Source organism: Pezoporus flaviventris, unplaced genomic scaffold (assembly GCF_033815535.1).
Source record: "Pezoporus flaviventris isolate CSIRO_AGI_PZ_B2104156 unplaced genomic scaffold, CSIRO_AGI_Pfla_v1 ptg000020l, whole genome shotgun sequence".
NCBI classification, from domain to species: Eukaryota; Metazoa; Chordata; class Aves; order Psittaciformes; family Psittacidae; genus Pezoporus; species Pezoporus flaviventris.
Window position 1 is genome coordinate 5,163,537 of NW_026892568.1, and position 27,061 is coordinate 5,190,597.

The 27,061-nt window shown below is 44.5% G+C and overlaps 1 protein-coding gene across 15 annotated transcripts in view; it reads right to left on the bottom strand.

Moving 5' to 3' along the window:
• CACNA1G (calcium voltage-gated channel subunit alpha1 G) overlaps window positions 1–27,061 on the bottom strand; it is a 140,897-nt gene that overhangs the window by 7,300 nt on the left and 106,536 nt on the right. For 4 of the 15 annotated variants that reach the window (XM_061455458.1, XM_061455455.1, XM_061455451.1 and 1 more), the window contains 13 exons: window positions 26,964–27,053; window positions 26,176–26,389; window positions 23,705–23,755; window positions 17,925–18,076; window positions 15,440–15,549; window positions 14,300–14,433; window positions 13,071–13,141; window positions 12,700–12,778; window positions 12,498–12,619; window positions 11,282–11,593; window positions 8,904–9,044; window positions 5,651–5,785; window positions 2,464–2,653 (listed from right to left, as the gene is read on the bottom strand). In XM_061455458.1, coding sequence (XP_061311442.1) covers window positions 2,464–2,653; window positions 5,651–5,785; window positions 8,904–9,044; window positions 11,282–11,593; window positions 12,498–12,619; window positions 12,700–12,778; window positions 13,071–13,141; window positions 14,300–14,433; window positions 15,440–15,549; window positions 17,925–18,076; window positions 23,705–23,755; window positions 26,176–26,389; window positions 26,964–27,053 — 1,801 coding nt within the window. Of the gene's footprint in view, window positions 1–2,463; window positions 2,654–5,650; window positions 5,786–8,903; window positions 9,045–11,248; window positions 11,594–12,497; window positions 12,620–12,699; window positions 12,779–13,070; window positions 13,142–14,299; window positions 14,434–15,439; window positions 15,550–17,924; window positions 18,077–23,704; window positions 23,756–26,175; window positions 26,390–26,963; window positions 27,054–27,061 lie in introns of all 15 variants that reach the window. The other 11 variants (XM_061455460.1, XM_061455453.1, XM_061455450.1 and 8 more) reach the window with 5 other exon arrangements.

Consider the following 27,061-nt stretch of genomic DNA (forward strand, 5'->3'; position numbering starts at 1 on the left):
GCTCTACTGCACCTTGGACCAGACAGGAATGTCAAAACCACTGAATTCAGCAACTGGCTCTCCATGATTGGGAAAAAGCTCTCACTTGCTAATAAATTATTCCAAAAGTGTCTATTATTTCATTTTTCTTGGCATTCTCCCCTGATACAACTGGGACTAGCTCCTGTTGAGAACAGAAGATTAGGAACTAGAAGTTCATCCTGACTGGCAACTTCTATATCCCTGCTTTAGGGCCAATAACTTTGAAGGCATCCACGCATCTCAGCACCACAAGGATCTGACTTTGAAAGACTCCAGGAAAGGATGTCTCCATACCTGAGTGCTTTGAGACCAACTGCTGGGATCTCAAAACCAGTGCACACACTGGATATGAAGCAAAAGGGAGCGGCACCTGGCAGCTTTCAAGGCTAGTTTTCCAAAGCATCCCAAGAGAAGGAAACACATACTCCCCAGCCTCTTCCTGACCCTTTGTGGTTGCTGGCTACTTCTTCTAAAAGGTTTGAAACTCGGCATGCTCCCCCCCAACAAAACAGGCTCAACGTTTCTCAAAACAATTCATTTAACCTGGACCGCATCCCAGAGAATCTCATTTGTCCTGGAATCTTTCCCAGAACAACAGCCCCATAACGAAGGAGTATTCAAACAAATATCTCCTGCAAGTGCCAGTGTTTCTGACAACAAAACCTTTCTCAGCTTGAAATATTATGGCTTAGTTGGGTGATGAGGGTGATTTATTAGAGGCACCTGGCACCTCTTGCTGTCTTCACAGCACTTTATAATATTACAAACTGTAAACAGGTAGGGGTGACTTCCGCCACCCTGAAAAGCAGTGACATTGGAGGTGGAACAGGACAAAGATGCATATGCCAAGATTTGGGCACTTTACCCATCTCTGAGCACCTTGGCCTTCTTAAGACGATTGGAACTTCAGCAGCAGGAGAAAAAGGCAAAAGGTTTAATTGCTTAATGGGGTTATGAACAAGACATCACCTTTCCAAAATACTTCTGCATCCCAGTGGAATGGTTTTGCCTGTGGATTTATAAGGGTGGAATGCCGGCCCTCCCCAAGCCAGGGCTGTCAGAAGGGGCCGTTCATCTTGAAGAAAGAAGGGACTCAGAAATTACCCATCTTAGTCAAGTTGATGTTTATGTTGAAGACAGAACAAATGCATCTGAATTAAGGGTAAAAAACAAAGCCCTGGAAACTCCCTCTGTAACAAACAGGATTCTTTTGGGGTTCTCTGGGATTATAACTATGAGGAATTTCTCAGCTGTTGCAGAGAACCGTGAATTCTGGCTCCACTGAAGGCAATGGGAGCCTTGCTATTGGCTCAGTGGGATTTGACCAGGCTTTTAGCTGCACCGTTTGCATTATGTGCAAACAGGTTCTTCAAAGGACAGCTCCTGACCTTGAAAATCCTGTGTTACGGCAGTGATTTCTCACAACTCCAGATTCATCTTCCTCCACTGTGTCCACATTTTTGCTGCTGTTCAACAGTCGCTATTCATCCAGATTCTTATTACTATGCAAATTTCAACATCTTATTTCTAATCTATTCAAATCTCCTCCCATTCCAAACAGTGCTGAAATTATGTTCTGCTTTAGAGGCTTTCAAATGGCAATACTTGTAAAAACTCCTCTGTCTTATCTGTGACAAATGTCTAAAATGATGGTGTGTACAGAAGAATTAAAGACAGCTCCATTCATTTACCAGCAGAAGGTAACCCCTAGAAATTAGAGTAAATGAAAGCACATTGATAAGCGCCAGGAGGCACCTGCAAGTACAGGTACAGAGGTGCACATAGAGAGTGAGCCCTTGGTATCTGCAGCACACTGTATCTAAGAATACCTCCAAATTTAGCTGTAAAGTGTGTCTCTCAGCCATGCACACTGGGAAGGACAATTCTGAACTCTTATTTTCCATTCATCTCACACTGAGATCTCTCTCAATTCAGCACATTTATGTTCATTTTGCAGGCATTTAGAGACACCATTTTCCCATATTTCACAGATGTTCCCATATAGAACTTTCAAAACCTGCAAGAATAGGTACTGCTGCAAAAAACAACTGCCATGAGGAAATGTGTTTCTGCTAGGATTTCTGCTCTGGGACCATAGCTAGATCCACTGAGATGGATGGAGCCCAGGCTGTAAGGACTGTAACCTTCAGGGAACCAGGCAGGGGGATGATCAGCATTGAGCCACGGCAACTGCTCACTGTCACATTAGCAAATAAAAAGGTCAGAGGAAAGGAGTTATCTTTAACAAACTGGACTTTGCAAGTTGTGGAGGGTCTTTGCAAAGCCATTCCACAGACCTGGACACCAACAGCTCCTTGGAAACCAACGGCAATGGCCAACAGCCCATGGCAATTTGCTGCCTCCTACTGAATAGCTTGAAAAATCCCAGCTAGTGCTTTGTATCGGAAAATCCTGCTCCCGTCCCAGCTGACAGACATGTACCTGACTGGGACTTGTGGTGTGCTGGATTCCTCTCACCCAGGGAAGCGGGGCAGGGGCTGGAGTACGGCGGCTGGAACATGTAGCTGTCATTTGGCAAAGAGTGTGTGCGCCCCACCGAAGGCTTCCTCACACTCAGCAGGTCCTTGCTGGGAGACAGGGTCAGCGCGTTGTCTTTGGAGCGGAGATCAGCCTATGGGGAAAGGCACAGTGAGGAAGGAAGACAGGATGGGATGGGAAGAGGAGAAGTGCCCAGAAACGCTAGCGACAGCCATTGCAATCAGTATGGCACGATGGGCATGCACATAGTCAGTATGTACAGGTTGCACGAATGGATCTACCAGGAAGCTCTACCCCTCATTTTGTATTGTCAATAAATTGTCACACAGAATGAACCACGAAAACAGAGGAAGCAACACTGTAGTAATAAACCATGACTATTTCAGGGGTATGCAATGAAGGCATCATGCCTCAAGGCTAGCAAAGGTCACATGCTTTGCATAACTTTGATCCTCTGCAATAAAAGTAAAGCTCTTTCTATTGCCCTCATCAGCAAGTCAGACTTTTGCAAAGGTGAGGAGTTTCCTCTTCTAACAATAAGAGAAAAGAAAACAAAACCAAATGCAGGAACCAGTTTACAGAAAATACTCTCTAGTCCGGCTCCCAGCACAGTTTTATTGGTTTTCCTTCTCACATAATGAGTAACTAAACCCATTTTATTGAAAGGGATATCTAAACCTGCTGCTTCAGGGTTAAAGCCATTCTCTAATTAGAGGGGATCTAATGCAAGCAAGGGTTATTGTATATATGTTGGCTGTGGAGTTTTTACAGCCAAAGAGTCTCTTAGAATGGGCAACTCCAGAGCCAGTATCGAATGAAGTGGATTCGGGTCTGATATCATAAGGAAATATCTCCATCCCAGGAATGTTCTTGGGTGTTATTGTGTTGGACAGTATGAGCAAAAACGGAAGCAAAGTCAGCTTCCCTGGCTATTTCTAATGAAAGAATTATTTCATCTTTAAAAGGTCTCCATTGAAAAACACAGAAATAAGATGTGACACTGTAGTCTGATGCAGTATATTGCTGATCAGTTTGGGGGAACTTTAAATCTTATTTTCTGACAAATCTTCCCTGCTCTCAGTGCATTACAGGTTTGCTGAAATCAACACTGAGATTTTCGCCCCCCCCCCCCCCCCCCCAATTTTATCCTTCAGTCATAAAAACAAAATTTCACCCTGGCCTTTTGTTTGCACAAGAAACATGATGAGATAAAAAGGAATTACGAAAAGGAAAAAAATAATGAGGAATAAAGAAAAGGAAAATAAAGGAAAACCACCATTTAGTGGAGGAAATGGATCTGCACTGTCATGCAGCATTAGTTTCAGTCCTCAGGAACCTGCTGATTTGGATATAGCCTGGATACAGCCTAGATAAGAGAGACTGCAGTCTCCTGATACAGCGCAGGGAAGGAGAAAGAAACCTGTGCTGCTAAAGCTGAGACGTGGGTTCTGGGAACGTCTCTGTTCCTCCCTGCCTTCCTCTTCTGAGCAGCATGTTTATGCTATTTAGCTTTCACATTATTTAGCTTAAAGCAGAGAAGATGGCCCAAAACCTGAGGTTTCCAATTCAAAACCATTTGGATCTGAACACAAGTATTTGGCTTTGAGATCCTATCCAAACCCAACCTTTAATGAACCTTTAGGTTCATTGACAGGATCCAATACCACAGCGGGCTCGTTTCCACTTCCTGATGATCTCGAGGGAAATCTCAGGAGTGAACTCCATGAAAACCAATGGCTGCAGAATGGTCTTGTGAGCGGAAGCACATGACTGTTTGGTTCACTGCTAGGTTTGAAAAACACGTTGTCTTGGCTTGACTGAAAATCAAGTCTGAGTTTTCCACGAATTAAATCCCCCCTCTCCACCAAAAACCAACCCAAATCTATTCTGAGTTAAACAAAACATTCTGAGATAGTTTTCAGCTAAAGCTGAGTCTAAACGAAGTGTAAAAATGCTGCATTTAGAAAAGATCTCAATGAAAACTTGCAGCGTTTCAGGAGTTTGGGAAACTGTTTTGACTTTGTTGGTATTGACACAAATCCACAGAACACTTTGTTCAACCTGGATTTGCTTTTCATTTTATGGAGAGAAACCATCTCTCTCAGTTATACCCTTGGGACTGCTGTGCTGTCAAAGAGATTTGTCTAATCTCAGCCCAGCTCTCCAGACTAACTGATTTTGAAGCCAAAAGGCCCATACAAATGTTAAACGTAGCTCACAAAATCTTTGGCACGTGATGCCATGAAGCATGATGGGAAATATTGTCACGGTTTAAGAGGTGTTTCCCAAATAAGTGCTATTAGGATGGCAGTCGACTCGGATGGTAGGAAATTTATCAACAACACAAACATCCAAAGGCAAGTACATGAACAACAACAAAGAAAACAAGAATGATCCAAAAATGTTGGAGAAGGAGGTATGTCTGTTGTACAGCAGAAAAAAAGCACTTGACTGCTACACAGCTAAAAATGTCTAATGTTTCAAAGAGGAGATGGTTAAGGCAGGGTTCAAAATACTGGTTATTTCATTCAAAAAGAAACAGAGGAGTCCAAACATTGTTTTGGCTTTTTGGCTTGATGGCTGCTAGTAAGAATTCCCAAAACAAGCAGCATCTCGGAGAGATCCCCATCTGATATTTGTAAAACAAACAGTCTGGCACCAATCACACAAAAAGCCTTGTGGTGCCTGTGTTCATAAAGACAAAAATCCAGTACAAACCAAAGGGTTGGAGATGATCCCTCAGCAGAGGACACGAGCCATTAGCTCGTGGGTGTCGCTTCCACCCAGCATCACTGATTTGTTTCAGATGGGGAGGAAATTTCAACCTTGTTGCTTTCCAAAGCATTTTTTCACTATTTATTTTACTTGTACAAAACACACTGTTTTTGCATAAGACACCAAAGGAAAAATAGGAATAACTACTTGTTCCTCACAGGGAGCCAAGTCTGTGGACAAGAACGGTAACAACCCAGGACCTAATGGCATTAAGGACAACGTCCTGTTCAGGGGGAAGGTTGGTGCTATTTGGAAACGGGCTTGAATGGAAAATGCCATTAGGCAGGTGTAGAGAGGTGGAAGCAGTATTTCGAACCCTGTAAACATCAGACTATACAGCGACCAGTGTATGTACATTGCTTTCCAGAGCATTAAGTAAGTGTGTGTTAGTATCATCAGGAAAAGAGTCATCCGTCAGAGCTAAGGACCAGGACTTTTCAGAGAGAATATCTGACGTCAGAGACAGAGCCTCCATCTCAGCTAGAGGGATCTAAAGGGAGAGATGATTAAACATAAGAAACCAGGACACAAATCTTTTGGAAAAGAAAGAAAACAAAAGGTATCATAATCTACATACTTCTAGACATAAAGCAATAAGCCTGCAGTGGGAGAAGCTACATCATGCACATTGTTACTGGGGACAGAACGTTAAAGAAATGAAATATAACAAAGGAATGAAAAAAAAGAAGAGTGGGACATTCATACTTAAATGCTCACCAATGATCTGAGAGGGAGTTTAAAACCATACACTAATGCTAGCATTGTATTTTGCTGTTCTCCTGTCTAGATGAAGAACCAAAGTAACTTTACTTTTTATACTAGAGAGATTTATCCTCTTGGTTATAATCAAATACAAGAGGCTTCAAGATCTCTGGACTTCTCTGAAGTTGTTCCTACCTAATAACCACACTGTTCTCTTGGCCACTGGGCTAATCCAATTGAGTCCACAAAGATTCCCCAAAATCATTTTGCAGGTGGGGTACAGAGCATGCCCTTCCCTGCACTCTAAGGAGGGTATAGAGACATCCCTCTCCCCAAGAGGCAGATGGGACCATAATTAAGTTCCTAATGACTAAACAGGGACAGGGAGAAACAGAAGGCTTGATTTCAGTCAGCAAATGCCTTCAGTGGGTTTTGGTCTGCTAAGTAGCCTCTAGTGCCTGGGTAAGCATCAATAACTGTCCTACTAAAAGAACTCTCTACACCTTTCAGCCTCCCAAATGCCACCCCAGCCCTGGCCCCACCAGCCTTCTCCAGCTCTGAGCAAACCCTGTACCGATGTGTCTTGCATGAACGCATCCCTGCTGAAGGCATTCAAATAGCTGATAAAAAAAATCTTTATCAAAATGCTGATGAAGCCCTGTCCCTAGACACGGAGCTCTTTACATAGGAAATATGAAACATCACTTATGGTTTTTGGAGAGGGTAAAAAGGAGATTGCAGCATCTCCCCCTTCAGCAGCATCCCTGCTGCCAGGCACTGCAAAGAGGGATGTTTGCCCTCAAATGCAGGCTCAGGCCCCCCCAAATCCCCACCTTGGGTATGTGTCCAAGGCTGGTGCCCAGGGCACTGGGGAGGCATTTCATCAGGTATCCTATAGACGTGGCTAATCTGGACAAGCTCCAGGTGCTTCCTTTTCACTTCTCACTCTGCATTTCTTTCCCTATCCTCTATGCTTGAAAAGTCTTTCAACAACAATATATCTTCCAAGAGAAACCACAGAGGCTCGGATCTTTTGCATTGAAGTTGTCAAAGGGCTGGATTTCCTCACTCTTAGAAATAGCATCGGTAGGGTGAAATAAACCCAGTGATGAGTGAACCCTGAGAGGCTCAAAACTTCAGCTGAGATAAGAGGGTCGGGCTCCTCTCATCTAACCTTGGGTTTGATATCTCTTCTAATACAGTCATCTGCTGGCAGTGGATAAGAGAGATGCTTTGAAGGAGCTCCTGATTTCACATGAGGCTCCCCCAAAAAGGCATCACTGCAGAAGCTGCCTGCACAAGGACAGTGATTCCTAACGGGAAGGCACCAGTCGGTGCCCAGGCGTGCAGGGAAAGGCTGTGCCTGGTGGACACCGACAGCTCCTGCCTCACGGAGCCGCTCTGCTGGAGCTGCTATTAATCAGGTATCTTTCAGCAAGTCCCAGCGCTGCTCTAAATTCCTGACTTGCCTCAGAACATGACAAATGGTGTGAACAGAAAAGCCAAAATGTAAACAAAACATCAAATTCCCCCTTCAGCCCCCGCGCTCCCGAAATTGAGTTTGAAGCTGTCAAAACATTTTATTGGGAACGTTCAACTGATTTATACAGGTTTTAATTACGGGGGGGGGGGGGGGTGTGGTAAAAAACCTCAAGCTTAAATTTTGACAGAAAAAGCCAAACTGGAACGTTATGGTTTTTTCATTGCAAAAATGTCAAACCCTTTTTTTTTTTTTTTTTTTTGCAGCAGCACTTCCCATTGAAAAGCATTGTGACAACAGATTTCCAAACAGCTCTCACTGAGTTCAGCACTGACCCTCTGCCTTCCCTGCCAAAGCTACTGTCTCTATTCCTCTGGCAGCTCTTAGAGGCAACCACTTCCTCTATAGCTTAATAGACCTCCATCTGGAAAGCGATACAGGGCAATCAGAGGGAGACGTTATCCTGCTATATAAATACCTGCAGTAGGATTTCATTTTACCTGAGCTTGTTCCTTTCCTCTAATGAACCGCTGAGTTGGATGATTTAGTGTCAGTGAGCTGATAAATAAACACACTGATTTAACACAGAAACTGCTATTTTTAGCCAGAAAGGGAGGAAAAAAAAATATATGAAGGAATATGGAATTTGCTCAATCCCAACTGCAGGGAAAACTAGGTATGTTTGAATTATTATTATGGTTACTGCTGAGATTTAGGGAAAATATTTGCTCTAAAGAATAACATGCTTGAGAAAGTAGGTATTTTATCCTGAGAAGTAAATGAACTAATTTCAAGCAGGCATTACAGCCCCTGCTCAAGAAAGCACTGGAGCACACCATTACTTAAGTACATCATTAGGGGCTGCGTCACCTTCTAAAGTCAGTTTAGATCAGAGATGAGGATCTAGTTTACAATGACCCACTTGCAAAAAGCCTCTTTAGGAAAATCATTTGAAACTGGATTTTCATGCAGTGTAGGTAGGCACAAAATGTAAAGAGTGTTTTATGTTCCCCACCCGCTCAGGCTCTGCTCTAGGGAAACCTCACACCATACTTCAGGCTCTGCACACATGTCCTGCCATTGCTATGAAGCCCTGGTTGGGAACAAAAAGCCAAATACAAGGACCCCACTGAAGAATGAAGACAAAATTTTGTATATTTTCCCTGCAACACTCCTGAACAGTAAATCCCAATGCAAAACTTCTTACTGTGTCGGAGAGGGAGACTCGGAGCCTGTACTTTTCCTCTTGTATTGATATACAACATCATTAACCAAGACATTATCTCGACTCCCACAGAAAACGCCGAAATGACTTATGCTTCAACATCCCTGTGACTACGTTACATAAAGAACATTAACTCTCTACTAAAGGTCTCAGTCACATCGAGTTTGGATGGAAACTTTGCAGGAAATTAGGAATATTAACCTGGTTCTCAGAGTTGTAATACTCGGGAGCTGGGAGGGCATAATGATGGTACACAGAGCCTGACAGGTTGTCCATCAGCTTCAGCTCTCCTTCCAGAGATCCCTGGATCAGCAGTGATATGGTATCAAACAAGTGCCTTTCCTAGGAGGGGTGGTGTATAACATGCAGAAGGAGAGAGCAAGCCAAAAAGAGAGGAAAAAGGCAAAGGACAGAGACAGAAAAAGGACAGTGTACAAAACCCAACAAACAAAAAGGGGGAGAAACAGAATAAGAGAAGGGGTGGGAAAGACAGGGGTGAACAGCAGGAACAGAAACAACAGGACAGGAGAGGTGAGGCAGGAGAGGAGAGAGAACAGTGCAGTAATATCACGGTGAGCAGTGACAGCTTTCTCAGACCCTCCTGGGGACAGCTCTTGCTCTCGGCAAACACAGCCAGTTACTGATCTGAGCTGCACAAAGGGGCTGGTAGAGGAGCATCTTGGTACTTGGTGCTGTGAACACTATTGCTTTAAGTCTTCTATACCCATTGTCTACATTTCTGAGCTAGAGGACCCAATACTTGACACCTAAATCCATATCCAGAGGGCACATCAATTAGAATAACCTGACTTGAAGAGAAGCTGAGCCTCCTCTCCATGAAAGCTGCAGCTGATCAGGATGCACAAACATCAGGCGACTAATTCATGTGCCAGACATGGGTTGAGGTGCCTCAGTTGTCCTGGCCAACTTCAAACCAGCTCGCCACAGCACAGACATAGGAGGTTATACGGAGCAGGTCTGGCTTTTGCAGGCAGCATGGGAGCAATTTAAGGATTGCACTTTTCACTTTGGGAATGCCTACTACATACAATGGAATGAGGACCATCATTACAGTCAAACAGAACATGGTGCAAAAATCCTGGGGAATAGGCAAGCAAAGAAGCATGCTGACCACATATCCTTGCAGGGTCATGTCCTGGGAGTTGTATTCCTCTGCTCTCGTGCTCAAGCATCAGATTTGTCCTGAAGATTTTGGCTGGGAGATTAAACAGAATAAAATCTGGAGGTTTTTGAGGTTTCTTTTTTTGAGTGAATCACACTCTGGAGATTATGACTGGAATAAACCCTTTCCAAAGCCACCTTCAGAGAGGGCAGGTTTAATGGCCTGAAGAGCTGAGGGCATCCTTTCCTCTGATTTGCCTTGCAATTTTGCTATGTCTCTCTTTGCCAGTGCGCGTACTGATGCAGAACAACAGTGCCGAAGACAGCTTGCCAGCTCAACATGTGCAACCACAGCTGGGTCATGATGTTTCTTCCTAGAGGACGTGGTGAATCTGGATTTCCCCATATTGCCCTGAACGCCTTTTTCCTGTGCCAAAGAGTAGCTTTGGCCTCCATCTCAGACTTCAGTGACTCCTAATGCACCAGAAATTTCCAGTAGCTTAGGAATTGAAACAAAGCTTAAGCAGGGATTTACTCTCTTCCACCCTTGGACTAAAGAGCATAAATGAGTTTTTCATGCATTAGAATACTCATTAGTCCACCCCAGGCAGAGGCCAAGACATGCTGTTGTGAAATCATGATGTAATAAAAGCTAATGGAGTCTGTGCAGAGTTTAACCCGATTTGCAATCAGCTAAGCCTAAAACAAAAAGCTGGACCATTTTTCTTGTATAATTCCAGTTCCATTCCCTCCCGAAGGACCTGTCTGGGGCTTGACCTCAACCCCTCTCATTCCTCAGACTGAGTCTTCATCCAGAAATTGTGCTTTAGAGAGACTTATTGCAGCTGGTAGCAGCTACCACATTACAGCCCTGCTCCGGCACTGTTCCTGCTGGTAGGAGTATTGCCACCAGTTCTGGTGAGCTCAGGTTTGAGTCTCCTCTGGATTATTCTATTGTTAAAATAATCTTTTCTTACAAGCTTGACAGTGGGGATGGACTTTAAATTGAGGTTGCATAAAACAAATTTAACACTTAAGCAAAGATTAGCCAAGTTTTATTCCTCTTTTATGTTGTGGCTCACACTCTGCATTAGAAAAGCAAACACATTATGCTCGTGATTTATGCTATCACAAAGGACCTAGCCCAGACTCTGGATTAGAACAAACTTGAAGCCAGCTCTGAACTTGGCAGCTTGGGCACATCTCCAGAACTAATTGCAAAGCTCTCTACCTCCAAACAGCTGCGTCAAGGTGGGCTGGACCTGGAGCATCAATTCCCACACCACGCAACAGTCAGTGAGCAGACAGTGAGGAATACAAGCCCTGGACGTTCAGTTCACTCGCTCCTTCCACTGACTCGTGCATGTCTTCCCCTGGCAGATACGCAGGTCAAGCCCTCTTCACCCTCCAACTGTGATTCTCACCATAGGGTAAACTAATGAGAGCTGAGAATCTACCTTGATTTGCATGGGATTGGTACATCCTTGGGGGCTCTCAGGTCTCTCTCCACCAGCGCTGCCTGTCCACGCAAAGATGTCTGAGGGGCTGTGTTGGCCGGGGGTGATTGTCTTCATTTCCATCTCTAGCTCTGCTTCCAGTTCTGCCTCCTCCTTTGCCTCCTTGTTGCTCTCCTCCAAGTGCTTCATAAGCACAGCAATCACCACATTCACCAGGACAAACTGGGCCGTCAGCACGAAGGAGACGAAGTAGATGGGTGAAATGACAGTGTTGTAACAGGTAGACTCCTGGTCACAGTCTCGCAGCGTGTCCTAGAAACAAGGGGGAAGTGATGGAGGTATGTGAAGAGGTTCCAGCATGGACCTCATCTGCATCTGGTCATCTGGCTGCAATGGGTTCTCCCTTCATGAAGAAAACTGAGAAGATTGGGCAAATTTCATGTCTAGAATAGCAAAACACATGCCACTAAAACCTTGTTTCTGTGTTAGTCACCACAAGCAGGCTCAGATGCAATTGTTCTTGATGTGTGTAACAACAGACATCAATACCCTGCTGCTCCTAAAGGAAAGGGTGTTTTACCAGGTTAGACAAAAAATACTCAAGTGTGTCAGACAGATCTAGGGTGAAGCTACAACCCACCAAGTATCCCACAGCAGCTGGGCCTGCAGACACACATTCCTCAAGTTTCACCCCATCATTAAGAGTTTGGTCACCTAACACATACCACAGGCTAGAAAAGAACAGAGAAGTGATTCCTGCAGACTAGCTAGCACCCTATTTCTCATAGACCAGATTTCTTCATAATAACATGCCTTTATGGGTGTTCCCTGAGAAAGACTCTCTCTCAGACACCTGGGTTTTCCCAGAAACAAAACCAAAACACCAAAGTAAGACCAACAAAGGTAAAAAATAAAACCAATGCATATTACTGAGCTGAATTGGTGCTACTTGAGATAAGTCCCTTTCTTTTTTTCCCTTCTTTTTGAGTTGCTCTCTCAGGGTAAAAAAGGGAATATATGGAGTACACTAAGAGCCTGCAATCATAGACATGGCGTGGCTGGGACAGAAATGTTAGAGGCTTTGCCCAGTGCACGGATAGACAGAGCAGCTCATTGCAGGAGTGTCCTGGTTGGACATCGGTACCAGTCTGGAGCAGAGTGGTCAACTTCTAATGAAGCAGTTATAGGCAATATTCCTTTTCCTTGGGTGTCTTACCTTCATTATCCCATTCCAGTTGTCTCCGGTGGATACTCGGAAGAGGGTCAGAAAAGCCATCCCAAAGTTCCTGAACGTGGCGTGCCGTCCCAGCCCCTCGCAGGGATGCGTGTCATCACACTCTGTGGGACCAAGCACAGCCATGAGACCCCCCCCATTCACACACCTCACCCACCCCTTCCACTGACACGGGAAAACTCACCAAGGTCTCCAAACAGCTCCACTCCAAGAGCTGCAAATATGAAAAACAACAACATGAAGAGAAGACCCAGATTCCCCACCTGGAAAGAGAAAAAGAAATGGGGGGGGGGGGGGGGGGGGAACACAAAAGAAAAAAAAAAGAACATTCATTGATTTTTTGTTCCAGACCTGTTTCCTGCTGCATTCTTTAATCCAAAACTTAAATTGCTTCAGGGGAAAAATGACCTCAATGTGAGGATTGTATCTCAGATTGTGCTTCGGAAGGGAAATGTGATTCTCTAATGACAGTAAAGACAAAATGATTAGCATTCCTCTGCAATAGGAAATTAGCTCTGGCCAGAGGAGATGTGGTTTGATATGGCAGTGGGTTACCTGCGGCAGCGCTTGCATCACGGTGTCCAGCAGGGCTCTCATCCCTACAGCCATCTTCAGCAGCTTCAGCACTGCGGAAAACACGTTGGGAATATGGTAACGGAATATGGTTAGCATAGAGGCACAAACTCAGTCCCTCTCCCAGGAGCCACAGATTATAGGAAGAGAAATGTGAAATCATGTCAACTGTTCTCCATTAGCTGCTATCGTCCTTGGCCTTTTTACATCGCTCCTGGTTGCTTGGATACTATCAAAACCCCATGAATAGCAGCATCACCTAGCCTGAGATGTGAAGAAAGCATTATCGTTCTCCCTGGCTTTTCCCTTCCCCACGTTATCAGTGTTGGACCCATCTTCTTCCTCCGATTATTATGAGCAATTACTTTCCCAGCCCTGGGACTACTTTCCCACTTCCATAGGTTACCCATTTTTCATACATGATTCACTGATTTACACATCTCTTCCAGAAGGTTGCCTTTCCAATTGGAAACCATGTGTATTTTTAATTCCGAAAGGGATGAAATGCACTGAAAACCACTCTTTTCCCCCACTTTGAGAAACTGCAGCATTTCATTTCTCCTCCAGTTCTTTTGCTTAGATGAGGGCTGCAATCAGAGCAATTATGCCTTACAGCACAACACTGCCTTTCAGGAGGGCCTGAGAGTACTTTATTAGGGGCCTGAGCACTCACATTTTACATCTTCAGCATTTGGCCCATCCTGTTCTGAAAACTCAGGCCCTGCAGAAGCTGGCTTCCCCACCCAGGTACGTGTTGTTACAAGTCTGAGGGGACAGATGGATGCAGAGTGATGAGGAATGCTTTGTCACCAAGTGGTGAGACGTAAAGTCCCACAGGAAATTAAATTTATTAGATGCTTGTCTTTTAAAGCCAACGTACTTGGGCTTGTGTTCTCTAATCCCCATTAGAGGCGGCTTTGATTTGACTGGCATATTTTTTTCCAGGTTCATCTCTGGGAATTACAGCCATAGCTATTTCTCTTGTATTTCTAAGCTCTCAGCCTTCAGGTCCTCTTAAGATAGAAACACATGGTCAGTTGGCTCAGTTTTTTGGCTCCTCTCAAGTATTTTCCCCCATTGTTTTATTTGTTTATGGCCTGTTGATACCAGTGCTATGCACATTGCGATGGGGATGTGCCCCAGAACCGTTTCCCAGTGCTTGACTCTCCCTCCACCTCAAACAGAAGTCAGTTCTGCTTTATTTGTCTCACCTCGAGCAATCCTGAGAACCCTCATGATTCGGATAATAGTAGGGTTAATTGGTAGAGAAGCGTTCACCTCAATCTCTTCCAAAGTGATGCCCATGATAGACAGCAGCACAATTGCCAGATCTAATTGGTTCCATCTGGAGACAACACAAAATGAAGTTTAACATCTACCAAGAAGCTGGCGAAGGGGAGGTAGCTTGTTTCACACAAATTCCAGTCATTTCTATGGTTCTAGCACTCAAATGAATCTGCAGCATTTTTCTGAGGGTATTATACAAATGCAGTTATGTTATGAAATCATTATAACTAATGCATCTTGTTAGAGAATCAGCCAATTCCAGAGATATTCTTGATTGAGGGGAAGCAGAAACAAAAGGTTGGCAGTTTCCTATCCTGAGGCTGCAGACATCGGGGGAGATGCTGCGGTATCTGTCTGGCCACTTCTAGACATGACGCTCATGGACCTCAGCCCTAGAAAGAACCAGCTCCTTCATGTCCAGCCCATTCAATAAAAATCATGCTGGGAGAAGGAAAGACCCTGAGGATTTGAGCCAGAGCAGAGAGAGGCATATTCCCAACATGGACACCCAAAATGTGGGGAGAGGGGTGGAACCATGCCCTCTCTGCTGAAGGGCTCATGTCAAGTCCTGCTCAGTGCCAGCTCTTTTGGTATTAGCATTGAAGGAGGCAAAATTGGGAGGAGAAAGATTCACCAAGGACATAAAATCTGTATTTGTGAGGTAAGAGAGTGAACATTTAGAAGAAGAAGTGATTTCATCTGCTGCTTCACATCTGCCTCTGCACAAACGAGGACCAGCTTCTCTCTCTTGGCATACATGTTGTCACTTCACAAGGTCATCTTGATTATATGGACGTGCAACTGGTGTGAGAAGAGAACCAGCCATTTGGTGTGATTCTCACTCTATTTTGTCCACTCCTAAGGACCAAAGTGGTGCAATTACACTTCTTGGCATGCCCGATCCTTTCTCCAACTCACATCTCAAGCCTCCACCTACCCAGGTTTCAGCCAGTCACACCACAAAGCACCAGGAAAAGCATTAGTGTCCAGGACACCGAATCTGGGCAGCTGTCTCCAGAAACCTGCTGCTGCTTCCCCCACGAAGAAGACAGAGCTTTTGTTACCTGTCTTGGAAGAAGCGACGAAACCCAAAGGCAATGAGCTTGAAAACAGACTCCAGGACAAAGATAACGGTGAAGATGTAATTGCAAATCTTCAGGGCTTCATCAAGAACCTGGGATGTGGACACAGGACCTGGGTTAGACACTAACATCTGCTGCCTGCAAACCTGCCCTGCTTTCACCAGTTACTCATTTCCAAATGACAGATAAAAGGCTCCAACTGTGGTCTCTCTCCAATGATACATGTCCCAGGGAAAAGCCCCAGGGCTTCAGGGAGCGCAGGAGCTGCATTTCTGCTTGGCCCCAGCCCAGCTGATATCATTCACAGGAGAGGCTGACACAAACCCATGGCATTACTCAAACCCCAGGGCAATAACTCAGCCCCAGCCAGAGTCACCCGGGTAAGTGGTAAGAGCTGCTGCATTTGCAGGTGTCAGCAGCTCAAAACATCCTCGTGCTTTCAGAAGAGAGCTGAATTTCATTCCACTTGCTTATTTGTGCACTGCAGCAAGAGCTATGGGCTGGCTGTGTCCGTGAAAGCGCTGGCCAAATGGCTTCGTTGTGATAGTCTGTCATTCCCTCCTCACCTTCAGCTTTGGCAAGGAGCAGGAGAGATGGATGGCATGCCAGCAGGAGTGAGTGCCTTGGGTTTTCCTCTTCCTTCTGCAGAGGTCACAGCCTGGCCATTAACTACAGGTGCCTCCTGGCTGGGACAACTCTTGCACAGTCAGACATTAAGCCACATCAGTGGTGACTTCATTCCTAAAGTCCTGCTCATGAAGGAGCACTGTGATAGCAGCATCCTGAGTGGCCTCATAAATAATATCTCACTGCTGGCAAACGGGATGGTAATAACTGTGGCCAGGGCACTGTTAGGGAATTGGGAAGTGGCAATAGGGTGCTCTTAGACCAAATCCAAGACTTGCTGATCCCCGAGCACCAGATACCAGAGTAGAAAGGGTTTAAGCCACGCACTTTGCCTTCATGCTACAGTTCAGCTTCAAGCGTCCATGGACAAAACCCACTTCACCTGCCTGAGAATTACAAGCCCATTCACCAAAGGAAGCCATGGCTCTGAATGAGCTTCCCTGTCATATTGCAGGGACCTGGGCTCTGCCAGCAAATTCATTTGGCAAAGCAGATTTTGCCCAGTAGCAACTTTGCTCAAACCACCTCCAACACACACTGCAGCCCCTCTTCCCTATGGGCATCATTTCCACCTGGGATCTCATCCACAGGGCACCCCAGGGTATCCCACCACCATCCCCTTTCAGCACCAATATGCCAAGCAATCATTAGCTTGGATATAAAGCTCCCTGGTACATTTAAGCCATTTAAGTATCTGCAGGATCCCAGCCACCAGTCACCCAGACCAGAGCAACTTCAGGGCTCTGATTCAGCAAGACTCTCAAGCACGTGCATGGCTCTAACCGTGCTGTCGACTGAGCATAGCCCAAGCTTGGAGTTATTACCCAGATGCTGCATACCAGAGGCTTAGAGACAAAGTGTTATTTTCCTAAAGAAAATTAAAAACAAAAGCCTGCCCAACATTTTTATAATACAAGAGAAAACGTAGCTGCAAAACGACTGCGGTGAGACGCCCGCCCTAGAGCGGTTCCAACAACCTTTTTCATCACCAAATGACTGAATCATGCAATGAGCCTTCCAGTATTTAAAGGTGACCTGAACAGAGGAAATAAATTGGGCTTGTGCCCTTTCACTTTTTGGCTTCTTTATGATAGGCTGCAGGATATTTTTCCCCTCGTTTACCCGTCTTACTTGTTTTTTACATTAAGTATTCAAGTCCTGTCTAGTCTTAAAGAATATTTCCTCCTATTGTGTGTTACAGTTATTCATGCTGAAAGTGGCTAATAAAGTACAAGTTATATGGCAAAGGCAGCTATTTCCATTTCATTCTTATGCACAAGAGACTTGACATACCAGGACAGACTGTTTTTATTTTCAGAGTATGACAAAGGCCCAGGAACACAGTGCACTAATATGTTAAACTGGTTTTTAAAGACCACCATGGAATTCAGTGCCTGTGAAAACTAGGCTCTATGGGACATTGGGGATTTAGAAGAAACTTTGCAAAAAGAAACATTTAACAAATTGTTCTATTATTTTTCCTTTTTCTCCTTTTTTATTTTTATTTTTTTTTTGCTGGAAAACTTAAATCAAATGAAAGAGTTCTATCAGCATCATGTTAAGCAAACCAATCGTGCTCCCATCCTCATTTTCAAAGCAGTCCATTTGCATTTAACTAGAAGGGAGAGGTGAAAATGGGATCCAGGTAATGAAAGCCATAGTTTGAGCTGGAAGCCAGCTGCTGGATGGATATCCTCCATGGGACAAAGGGATAGGGTCAAGCATGGTGAATGGGGACCCAAAGTCTAACAGCAAAACTGGCCTTAGCTCTGCCCATCAGCATATCCCACCATGGCTGGCCATGTCCCTCCTGACCTTCTCCCCATCTCTGTGACATTACCTTTGGTTGCTGGTAGTGCTCCATGGCCATGGTGATCACATTGAGGCCAATCACTCCGGTGATGAACAAGTCCAGGTAATGGCTGGTGCACATCTGGTGGATCAGGAGACGGAAGCGGGAGTAATCCGAATAGTAGGGCTTACACTGTGCTTCTGCAGCAGGGAGGAGGAGAGCGGAGAGGCACGTCAAGTCATTTCTCTGCGTCTTTCTGGAGTCAATGCCCCCTCACTTTCCAACTCCAAGGATGATAAATTCTAGGCTGATTACAGCAACATGCTGTCTTTTTCATTTCCTTTTTTCTTGCTGGCATGTTACCATTTTTAATACACAGCAGGGCTCCCGTCATCTTACATCCATTAAACATCTTCAGTGGGACATGCGCTATACTCAGCCTTACGGCATCAGGGATGAGGTGAGCTGGGACTGTTGTGCTGCTAAAGAATGTTTTCCCTGTAGGGAAATTTAAACTAAACTAACAATTTTTGTTTCTGCAGATCTTAAAAGTGCCCAATCTATCCGAAAAGCCCAATTAATGATGGGGACAGATTTCGCTAACAATGGCTAAAAATACAGGCCATTGAGTTAGTGGTGGTCTTTGAAAGAGATGTAATTCAGGCATATTATGTTCTTTGCAATAAACTGGAGAGAGAACAAAATTCAGCACTGTCAGAGCCCTGAAAAATGGTCCATAAAAATACCAAGGAAAACTGATCAGTCAGCCTTAGCGATTAGAAAATAATGATCCTCCATTTAGACAAGATTATCAAAGTGCAGATTTCACTGTTCAACTCATTCCCATGTTCGGCTGCCTCAGGGATGACACATGCTCTTTAGACCCCAAACGTTCCTAGAGATAAACTCATTTACTCACCTAATCTCTAATGAGGAAATGCCAAGGCTGAGTATATAATTCAGTACAATTTTCAAGGCGGCATTATAATGCAGATTGAAGTGGAAAGGACTGTCTTGAATATGTCAGGGTATAATATTACTCTCATAATTAGATGATCAACTGGTTATGAAAATTATCGAGCTGTAAGAATTACATGGCTTGATATTTAGTGCTGCTGAGCAAATGTACAGTTTGATACATGATTCTGAGCAAAAAAGTTGGGCAGAATGAAGCCAGGAAGCAGAGGTTTGGGTTGCCCTCAGGGAAAACTAATTTTAGAAGGTTAAATTTTGCCTGGAAATAGAATTCTTTGTCAGTAGCCAATGACATTGCAATGAAACCCATAGGTTTAATGGTTTCATGTGCTCCCTGCTTCATAACGGGATCCTAAAAACCAGAGTTTGGTTCCTCCATAAAGACAGACCTTTCCCTTGCAGCCCAGAGAGACAAATCATTCAGCAGTTTTATTCTGTAGGGATTTGGAACACCCAAACTTCTGCCTCAGTGTCGTCAAATGAAAGGCAAAATTAATATTCACTTTCTGATCTGCAGTGTGCTTCAGGTGATCTGTACATGACTGCTAATGCACAATATTGATGAAAAGGTCTATAAAACGGATTTTTGTGTGAATCTATTAAGTGCTTACAAAAAGGCCGGCTGGTAACTGCTGACTCACTCCTAAGACTTTGTCGGGTATCTCAGAATCTGCATAAATCTCCATAAAGTCAAGATATCTCGATCACATTATGCTGAATTATAAGTAGCAAATTAACTAAAATGTTTGAATACAATTAGGTTAGGAATAGGACCTATTTTTATGAACCAACTTATCATCTCGGAAAGAAACACCATTGTAATTGGATCACTCACTTCTGCATTTATGTATAATTCACATTCAAAGAAAAATGTCAATGTTTCTGCCTTTTCTTGCAATGGATTTACTTATGAATAATTACACAGGAATTCTAATTTTTTCTTAGCTTTGATTGGCAGGTAATTCCAAATCCTACAGAACAGCACCGACTCTGTTAGAAAAGAGAGAGGATTTAGAGAGAGGTTATAAAATGTCTCCTGTGCAGGGCTCCTGCACCTGGATTAGCCAGTGCATGACCCCATAAGCAGGGTTGCTAATTGCTCATAGAGATGCAAAGGCTTCTCCCCCTCTCCCAGAGCTCCCTTTCAACCTTTCCCAGCACATTCCCCCAGGTTTCCACAGCCAAACATCTCTGGATGCTGCTCTTGCAGATGCCTTTGCAGCCTTGGAAAATTACCATTAGTAAATGTTTCAGCCTTCCCCATTATCTTTGTTGAGAGGGGATTTGTCAACCCTGCTTATGAAACCTGCCACCACTCACTACATCCATCTCCGCATGCCAGCCATGCATATTAGTGCAATAGAGATACTACCACGAGATGAACCACACGCAAGCTCACATGCTGTCCAAGGACTATCAATAAATACCTACTGTGTCTAGGTGGGCAGGGAACTTTCTGAACAGATAAATCATTTTCTTGCTATTGTATGAATTCCATGTATTTAACCCAATCAGTTTTACAGACAATTTGGGTATTGCTCATGTAGAATGACCCAGGTACAAATCCCATGCCCCTTATCACACAGTATCATTTCTAATTAATGCAGTAAAGAGCTAAACAATACCAACATCTTGGGAAATACAGACATCTGTTAAACTCCAGGTGGTGAACTCCACAACTAACACAACACCACATTACTGTACTGTTACAATACACTGTGTCAAGAACAACAAGAGCTCTGGGTTAGTCTTGGTTATTACTGGAAAGGTTAACTTGGCTTCCCGGCACACATGGCGTTAAAGAAAAGAGGAGAGCAAACGAACAAAGAAGAATTGGCAGAATGAGAATATGAGGAGATGGGGAAATACAGCAAAAGCCCACTACGAGACATTAGGCTGGTAAACAGGGTGTAAATCAAGCTGCTTCACCATGGCTGGAGGCCAGGAGAGAGGAGAAGTGGCTCAAATCTAGATACCATTGCAGAGGAGAAGATCAGCTCAGACAGCGGATCCTGAGCAATCTCCTAACCCAGGTAGGAAGGAGATTTTGCAGCTCAACTCAAGCTCACATTCTACACTCCTCTTGGCATCATCCTGCAGGATAACTTATCCCCCTTTTCCAGGGCTGAGAGGCAGAGCACAGCAGCCCCAGCCTGTGTCGTGGGGTGCCCAAACTCATCGCCATCCTCTCCTGCCCATTTGGAAAGGCAATGACACTGCTGTTGCACGATAAACATTTCCCATTCCTAATCCCACTCTAACTTCTCCCAGGCCAGGTGCCTTTTGGGTTTAGTGATCACAGCCCAGGTTTGGGGCATTTAACCCCATGCTGCTCTTCTTCTGACAGCTCCAGGATGTGACCTGTGAAGTGGCACCAGTGACCAGCAAAGCAGCACTAAAGGCATCCTTTCTGCCCTGTTGTGCCACGGCCAGAGGGTCTCAGGGCTTGACCAGTCTCAGCCATCACCATGGGACATGGGGCTGAGGCCACTTTCTTCCCATTAACTGTATTTTCTTAGGGGGAACCAGGCTGGGCGTGTGGCTCCAAAATATCTCTGAATAGCAGCAGCCTCTGAATATAGCCCTGTCAAGAGGAAATTGCCACTTTCCCCGAGGTGGCTTTCAACTGGAGGTGTGTGGGCACAGGAAATTGGAATTCATGAGAGTGGGACAATTCCATTACTGTCTCCTCCAGTTCCTTCTTTCTCCTATAACAAGGAAATTAACTACTTTTCAGGTCTGAGTGTATCTGGAGGACAGCAGCAAACCAGTGAGCAATGAGTCCGTGACGCAGCTGGATTTACAAACTGTATCAAGAATATTATAAGGTTAAGAAGTAGTTTGCACTGAAGGAACTTTTTGTTTTAAACACAGCGTTTGGCTTGGCTTTTATTGTACTGAATGGATTTACTGAAAAATAACAGTAAAATAAAATCAAAATGGAAAATGATAAATTATTTCCACTGAGAAGATTCCAGTTGTGATAGAATGTAGACTTTGGGGGGGGGGGGGGGGGGGAAGGAAAAAATGAAATTATAATATCTCACTAAGCACCAGGCAGCAGCACACACGCACACACACGCAATACTCCATCTCATCTTCACAGAAACAGAAAAGAAGCCCTCTGTAAGTGCAGAGATGTGTGAAAGCTTTGGGGTCACAACTTCAGATTTCTCACTGAACCACAGGAGGTTCATTTACAGCACCCGGGACTGATTCCTTAATATTCCCAACAGTGAGGTTCTGAAGTAAAACCTTTCTGTTCCCTCATGCTGGTGCCTGAAGAGCAGTGTGGCACATTCACTACCACTGGATCCAAAGAAAAGGCAACAAAAGGAAACACAAAGCACAGACCTGATAATTGACCAGGTTTTAAAAGCAAACTCAAGTGTTTCTGGGCCTGCGCAAGAGAATGAAGGAGTTTGGAATGAGTTCAGTGCCTTAAAAATAAGGCAGCCTTGATGTGGCTCTGTAGGACCAGGAAAGGAGTCACAACCAAATAAATAGAAGAACAAACAAACAGACCCCAAACCCAGTGACAGCACATCCCCTCCTGCTGCCCTGTTTCGCAGGAGAGTACAGGAAGCCTACCAAGAACCGCAAGATTGAAAGCAGAGAGATAAAAATACCGGGAATGGCAGTGGGAAGGAGATTCAGGATATATTAAAGCATGTTGTGATAAAGTTTAACCAGGCCTTAGAAAGACAAGGTAGGAACCTCTGTCTCCCTGAGTTACCCTCTTCAGTGAAGGCCAATAGCCCTCACCTTTGTATTGAATCAAACTCCCTGCAATATGTGAGAGACGGATGGAGCCCCGCTCCCATCTCAAGCAGTGGGAGCTTGTTCACAGGTGAGAGTTTTAATAGCACAATTTTCCTAGCGTATTATTTTTGTCAAAAATTACAGCCATATTTGTTTCTGTGTTGGCACCTCTTTAATTATTCAGGCTAATATTCATAAGTTATGAATTAAACAAAATGCTTGCCAGATCAAACCTTCTCCTAGACATAAAAAGAGCAAAGGGGCAGATTTGTAGCCCTGAGCATCGTCCTGGCGAGGAGGGATGGGAAAGCATGACATGAGTAAGCAGTGGGTCGGGGTAACCAGGTCAAGCCCCCAGCTGTGTTTAGCCCAGCTGGTCCATCCCCACCAAGATGTGGAAAGGCTTTGAGGTGGCATCTTTATCTCTTTTAATTCACAAGATACCTCGTGGATCAAACGACTTCCAATCAATACAAAGAATTTACAAGCTGGGCAGCACAAGGGCTGAACCCCAACCCATGCTGAGGGCTGGCGTGGGGTTGAAGCTCTTCACTACGCTGAGTTTTACCCTGCTGACAAAATACTGTGCCTCTCTGAAGCGAAGCAGTGAGAAGGGGCTGGAGAATAATGGAATAACTCCTAAGCGAGACTGCCTGCCTTCCAGAGACAATCCTGCCAGTTATTCAGAGACTCCTAAGTTGGTGGTTGGGAAGCTAAACAATAAAGGGCCCATTTCACAGTCCAGTCATTATTCTCTAAGAAAAAAAACCAAAACCAACAAAAAAAAGAGAACAAAAATAAAGCCATGAAAAGTCCAAGAGTGACTTAATGAAAACCAGAAAAAAAACAACAAAAAAATCATACTGAAGAACATAACATGATCAAGGGGTAAATTAAGGGTTTGCAAGTGTCAGTGCTGAGCCAGGTCTGCGGACCCGCAGCTCAGAATGATATGCGTGTGCCATGAAGTAAGCAAACGAGCTTTGCACCACACACACGGTTTAGTGGGATGCCTCACAGCAGCGGTGGCCAGCCGTTAGTGACACAGCACTGCCATTCAAGTGGGACGAGACGTGCCGACTTCCCAGTACCTTGCACTGCACTGGCTGAGCTCTCCATTAATACATCATCCAGCATTAGATCTAAAAGAACGAAACGGCGTTAATCACCCGGCAGGACACACGGCAAGACTTCCCTTCCCCTGCAGAGGTCTCAGGCTCTCCATTGCCTCTAATGGGAATGGTTCTCTGCAGGATCCTCTCATGGTGCCTTATGGAGGGTGGGCTCAGGTACACGGGCTCATTGTGGAAAAGGGCTCTTGTGCTCCTCCCACATACACAGGTGGAAGCCCAAGAGAATACCTCAGAACCCCATCACTTAATGGTGATGAAGAAGACACCCCTGAAGGACAGACTTGATACACATCCTGCTGGGCCAGCACCTTACAGCAACCACTCCTGCATCTGCCTACATCCTGTGATCTGGGATTTCACAGGCTTTTCTGGTTTCCAACTGTTCAAATGCACTTGAAGTGTCTACAAGCAAAAATGGCTGTGCAACCAATTAGATGTCTATGTCTGACATTGATAGGTTGGTTTGGGCATCTGGGGACACTCAGGAAGCTCAGTTAAAGGAACTGCCATGGAGTTGCTGGCATAATCAAAGCCCTAGTTTTGGTATCATCTGCCAGTTCCCACCATGCAGAATAGAGCTAAGCAATGACATCTGTTGCCTCTGAGGGCAAAGCTGGACACGGTCAATTAAAACCAATGTTTCACTGAACACGAATTGGGAGAACTGTTTTGAAGTGATTTGGAGGGCTTCATACTTTGCTCTTGAAAGGTTTTTATGGCAATTGAATACTCAGCAATATTTGATCCTCAGTAAAATAGCTGTTTATTGCCTCTTTAATTAGACATTTCATAGGACTGAATGAATAACTACATCTCCAAGGATGGTTTGTGATTCCTTCCCGCTGGGAAATTGCCCCGGCTTACGTCTTTTCTTCATCTAGCTCCTCTAGCATTATAAATAAGGTCATTAATAATAACTAAACATCTATTTCTCTTCTACAGAAATGCCTGCTTTCCAAAATGGCAACTTTAAATAGGGATCTTTCTCTGCAGCTTTTAACAACATTTTCTAACTCTTCAGCCTGCAACTGTGTTTGGGAGCTTGGGTTGACTGAAAGAGCTTTCTAGGCATTTTTCTGATATGAAAAACAGCAACAAAAAACTCTTTCCATCTGTATCCCACTTAACTGAGAACAGTCTAATGTGTCCTCCACTGCCCGTGAGGGAAGCCTCCATCTTTCCACTGACCATCAGGGAAGCCAGGCTCTTGGCATAAACTGAAGTTTGCTGTCCAGAGGCTGGTGTGATACATCCTATTGGTTACAAAACCTGTGAAGCCCATGGGACTCAAAGAGGGGACCACAGGGAAGTGCTAAACTGAGAGAGGCTGAGACACCACTGTAGTACGTGGTTGCATGGTTAAGCCTGTCATAGCTATTTAAATACCTTTGAGACTATTAAAAACAATACATCAGACTCAATATTACCAGCTTTCGGAACAAGCGCCTGATCAGACAGCCTCTTAAACAGTACTGAAGTCTGTCAAAGATAGAAAAGAGATGTGAAAGGGGACACAGAGAGAGCAGCAGACGGACTGACCAGGGAGGGAAAGTGTGAGGCCATGGACACAAAGGGAAATGGAGAAAGTTCCGTCGGAAGACAGCATGCGAGAAGAAGAGGACCTGCGACCTGTGGCCTCTGGCTGACTTATTTAACCAACAATAAAATAACAAAAAGACTAAGAGACAAGTGTTGGATTGGAGACTCTTGGCAGAGCGGAGGTCTAGCCTCCTTTCACCTGTAAAGCCATTTCTAGGCAGGGCTGCCAGCTTGCACATCCCTTTTGGAGTTAAGTTCAATTTGCATCAGTGCTATTTGGTCTAGTTAGTTACTCTTCTCAACAGCTTTTTTTTTTTTCTGATCTGTATTTCTCAAGCAAATGCATTGATATGTTTCTCTAAGGAGTTTTTAAGCATTACTAGAATGAGACGGATCCATTATTTTATTACACTCTTGAATAGCAGTGGTGCTACAGCGCCAATAAATAAACCTTCTTGATAAATGGGACAGGTAACATCACTGTGGCATTACAAGGCTGTAATAAACTAAATAGTGAATCCAGTTATCAAGCAACAGTGCTCGTGACTCAGAAGATTTATGATGCCATCCGGCACTGCTGATCTTTGCAATTGTCACTATTTGTGTAACACTGAGCTCTGCTATCCAAGAAGCTCCAGGTCTGATTACTATTATATTTTAATTTAAATAACCTCCAATGGAAAGGTCATTGCAAATCATGCAGCCATTAAAAAGGCCTCCATGGCTCCTTGCTCAGCCTAAAACGATGCTATTTCCTTCATGCAAATTTTATAGCTGGACATGCTTTTTGGGAGAGGAATGATCACCAGACGCGAGGCAGGGAGGGGAGGGAGAAGGGGATTGTGTGGAAGGTCAAGCAGGACTCAGAAAGATGTGGAAAGACTACCGACCAGCCATCTGTTTCTCCTTACTCCTTCTCTTTTTCTCCAGCCGGCGAAGCCTCTTCTCCTCCCGCCTCTTGGCTTCTTCCTCCTCCTGATGCTGCCGACACTTGTGGAAGTTCTCCACCACTACCCCCACAAACATGTTGAGGACAAAGAAGGCCACGATCAGCAGGAAGGAGATGAAGTAAAGGAGCATCCATGGATTGTAGTTCATGACTGGCTGCAAAGTGGAGGAAGGCAAATGTCAAGTGAACCTCAAAAAACCAAGAAGGGAGCAAACTGATGCTGCTGCCCATGCAAAAGCTGTGGGTGCCCCTTTCAGGCAGCTCAGTGTGCTCTGCACTTCACAGAAATTAAAGCTCTCTAAGATATTTTAAATGAATGTTCGCAAAACACAAAGAACTTTTGAAAAGAACCACCTCTGTTCTGCCAACAGCAGGACAGCTCTGCAGTTATTGTAAATCCCTCACTGAAAACCTGTACCTACACAAAGCACTTTTCTCCTGAAATGCCCAAATTGCTTAAAAAGTCAAACCATTCTTTGATAGGTGCAGTTCTCCTAATGCTTGTTACATCAGTCGTGTTGCGAAATCCATATGAAAAAGGTTAGGTCCAAACCCCAACTTCTCACTGAACTCCTTGTCATACCTGAAGAGTTGAGTTAAATGCTTCCCTCGATCCTAACCCCACAACCCCATTTGACTGTGGAAGCCAATAGTGCTTTGCAAAACAGGAGCCAGAATGTGCAACCTTTGACAACTCATTTCTCACAGAGCTTTTGCTAGAACACGTACCTGCTGGTCAACTCCCACCGCATCTAAGCCATCGTACATGATATCCACCCACCCGTCCTTGGAGGCCAGAACAAAGAGAGACATCAGGGCCTAGAAAT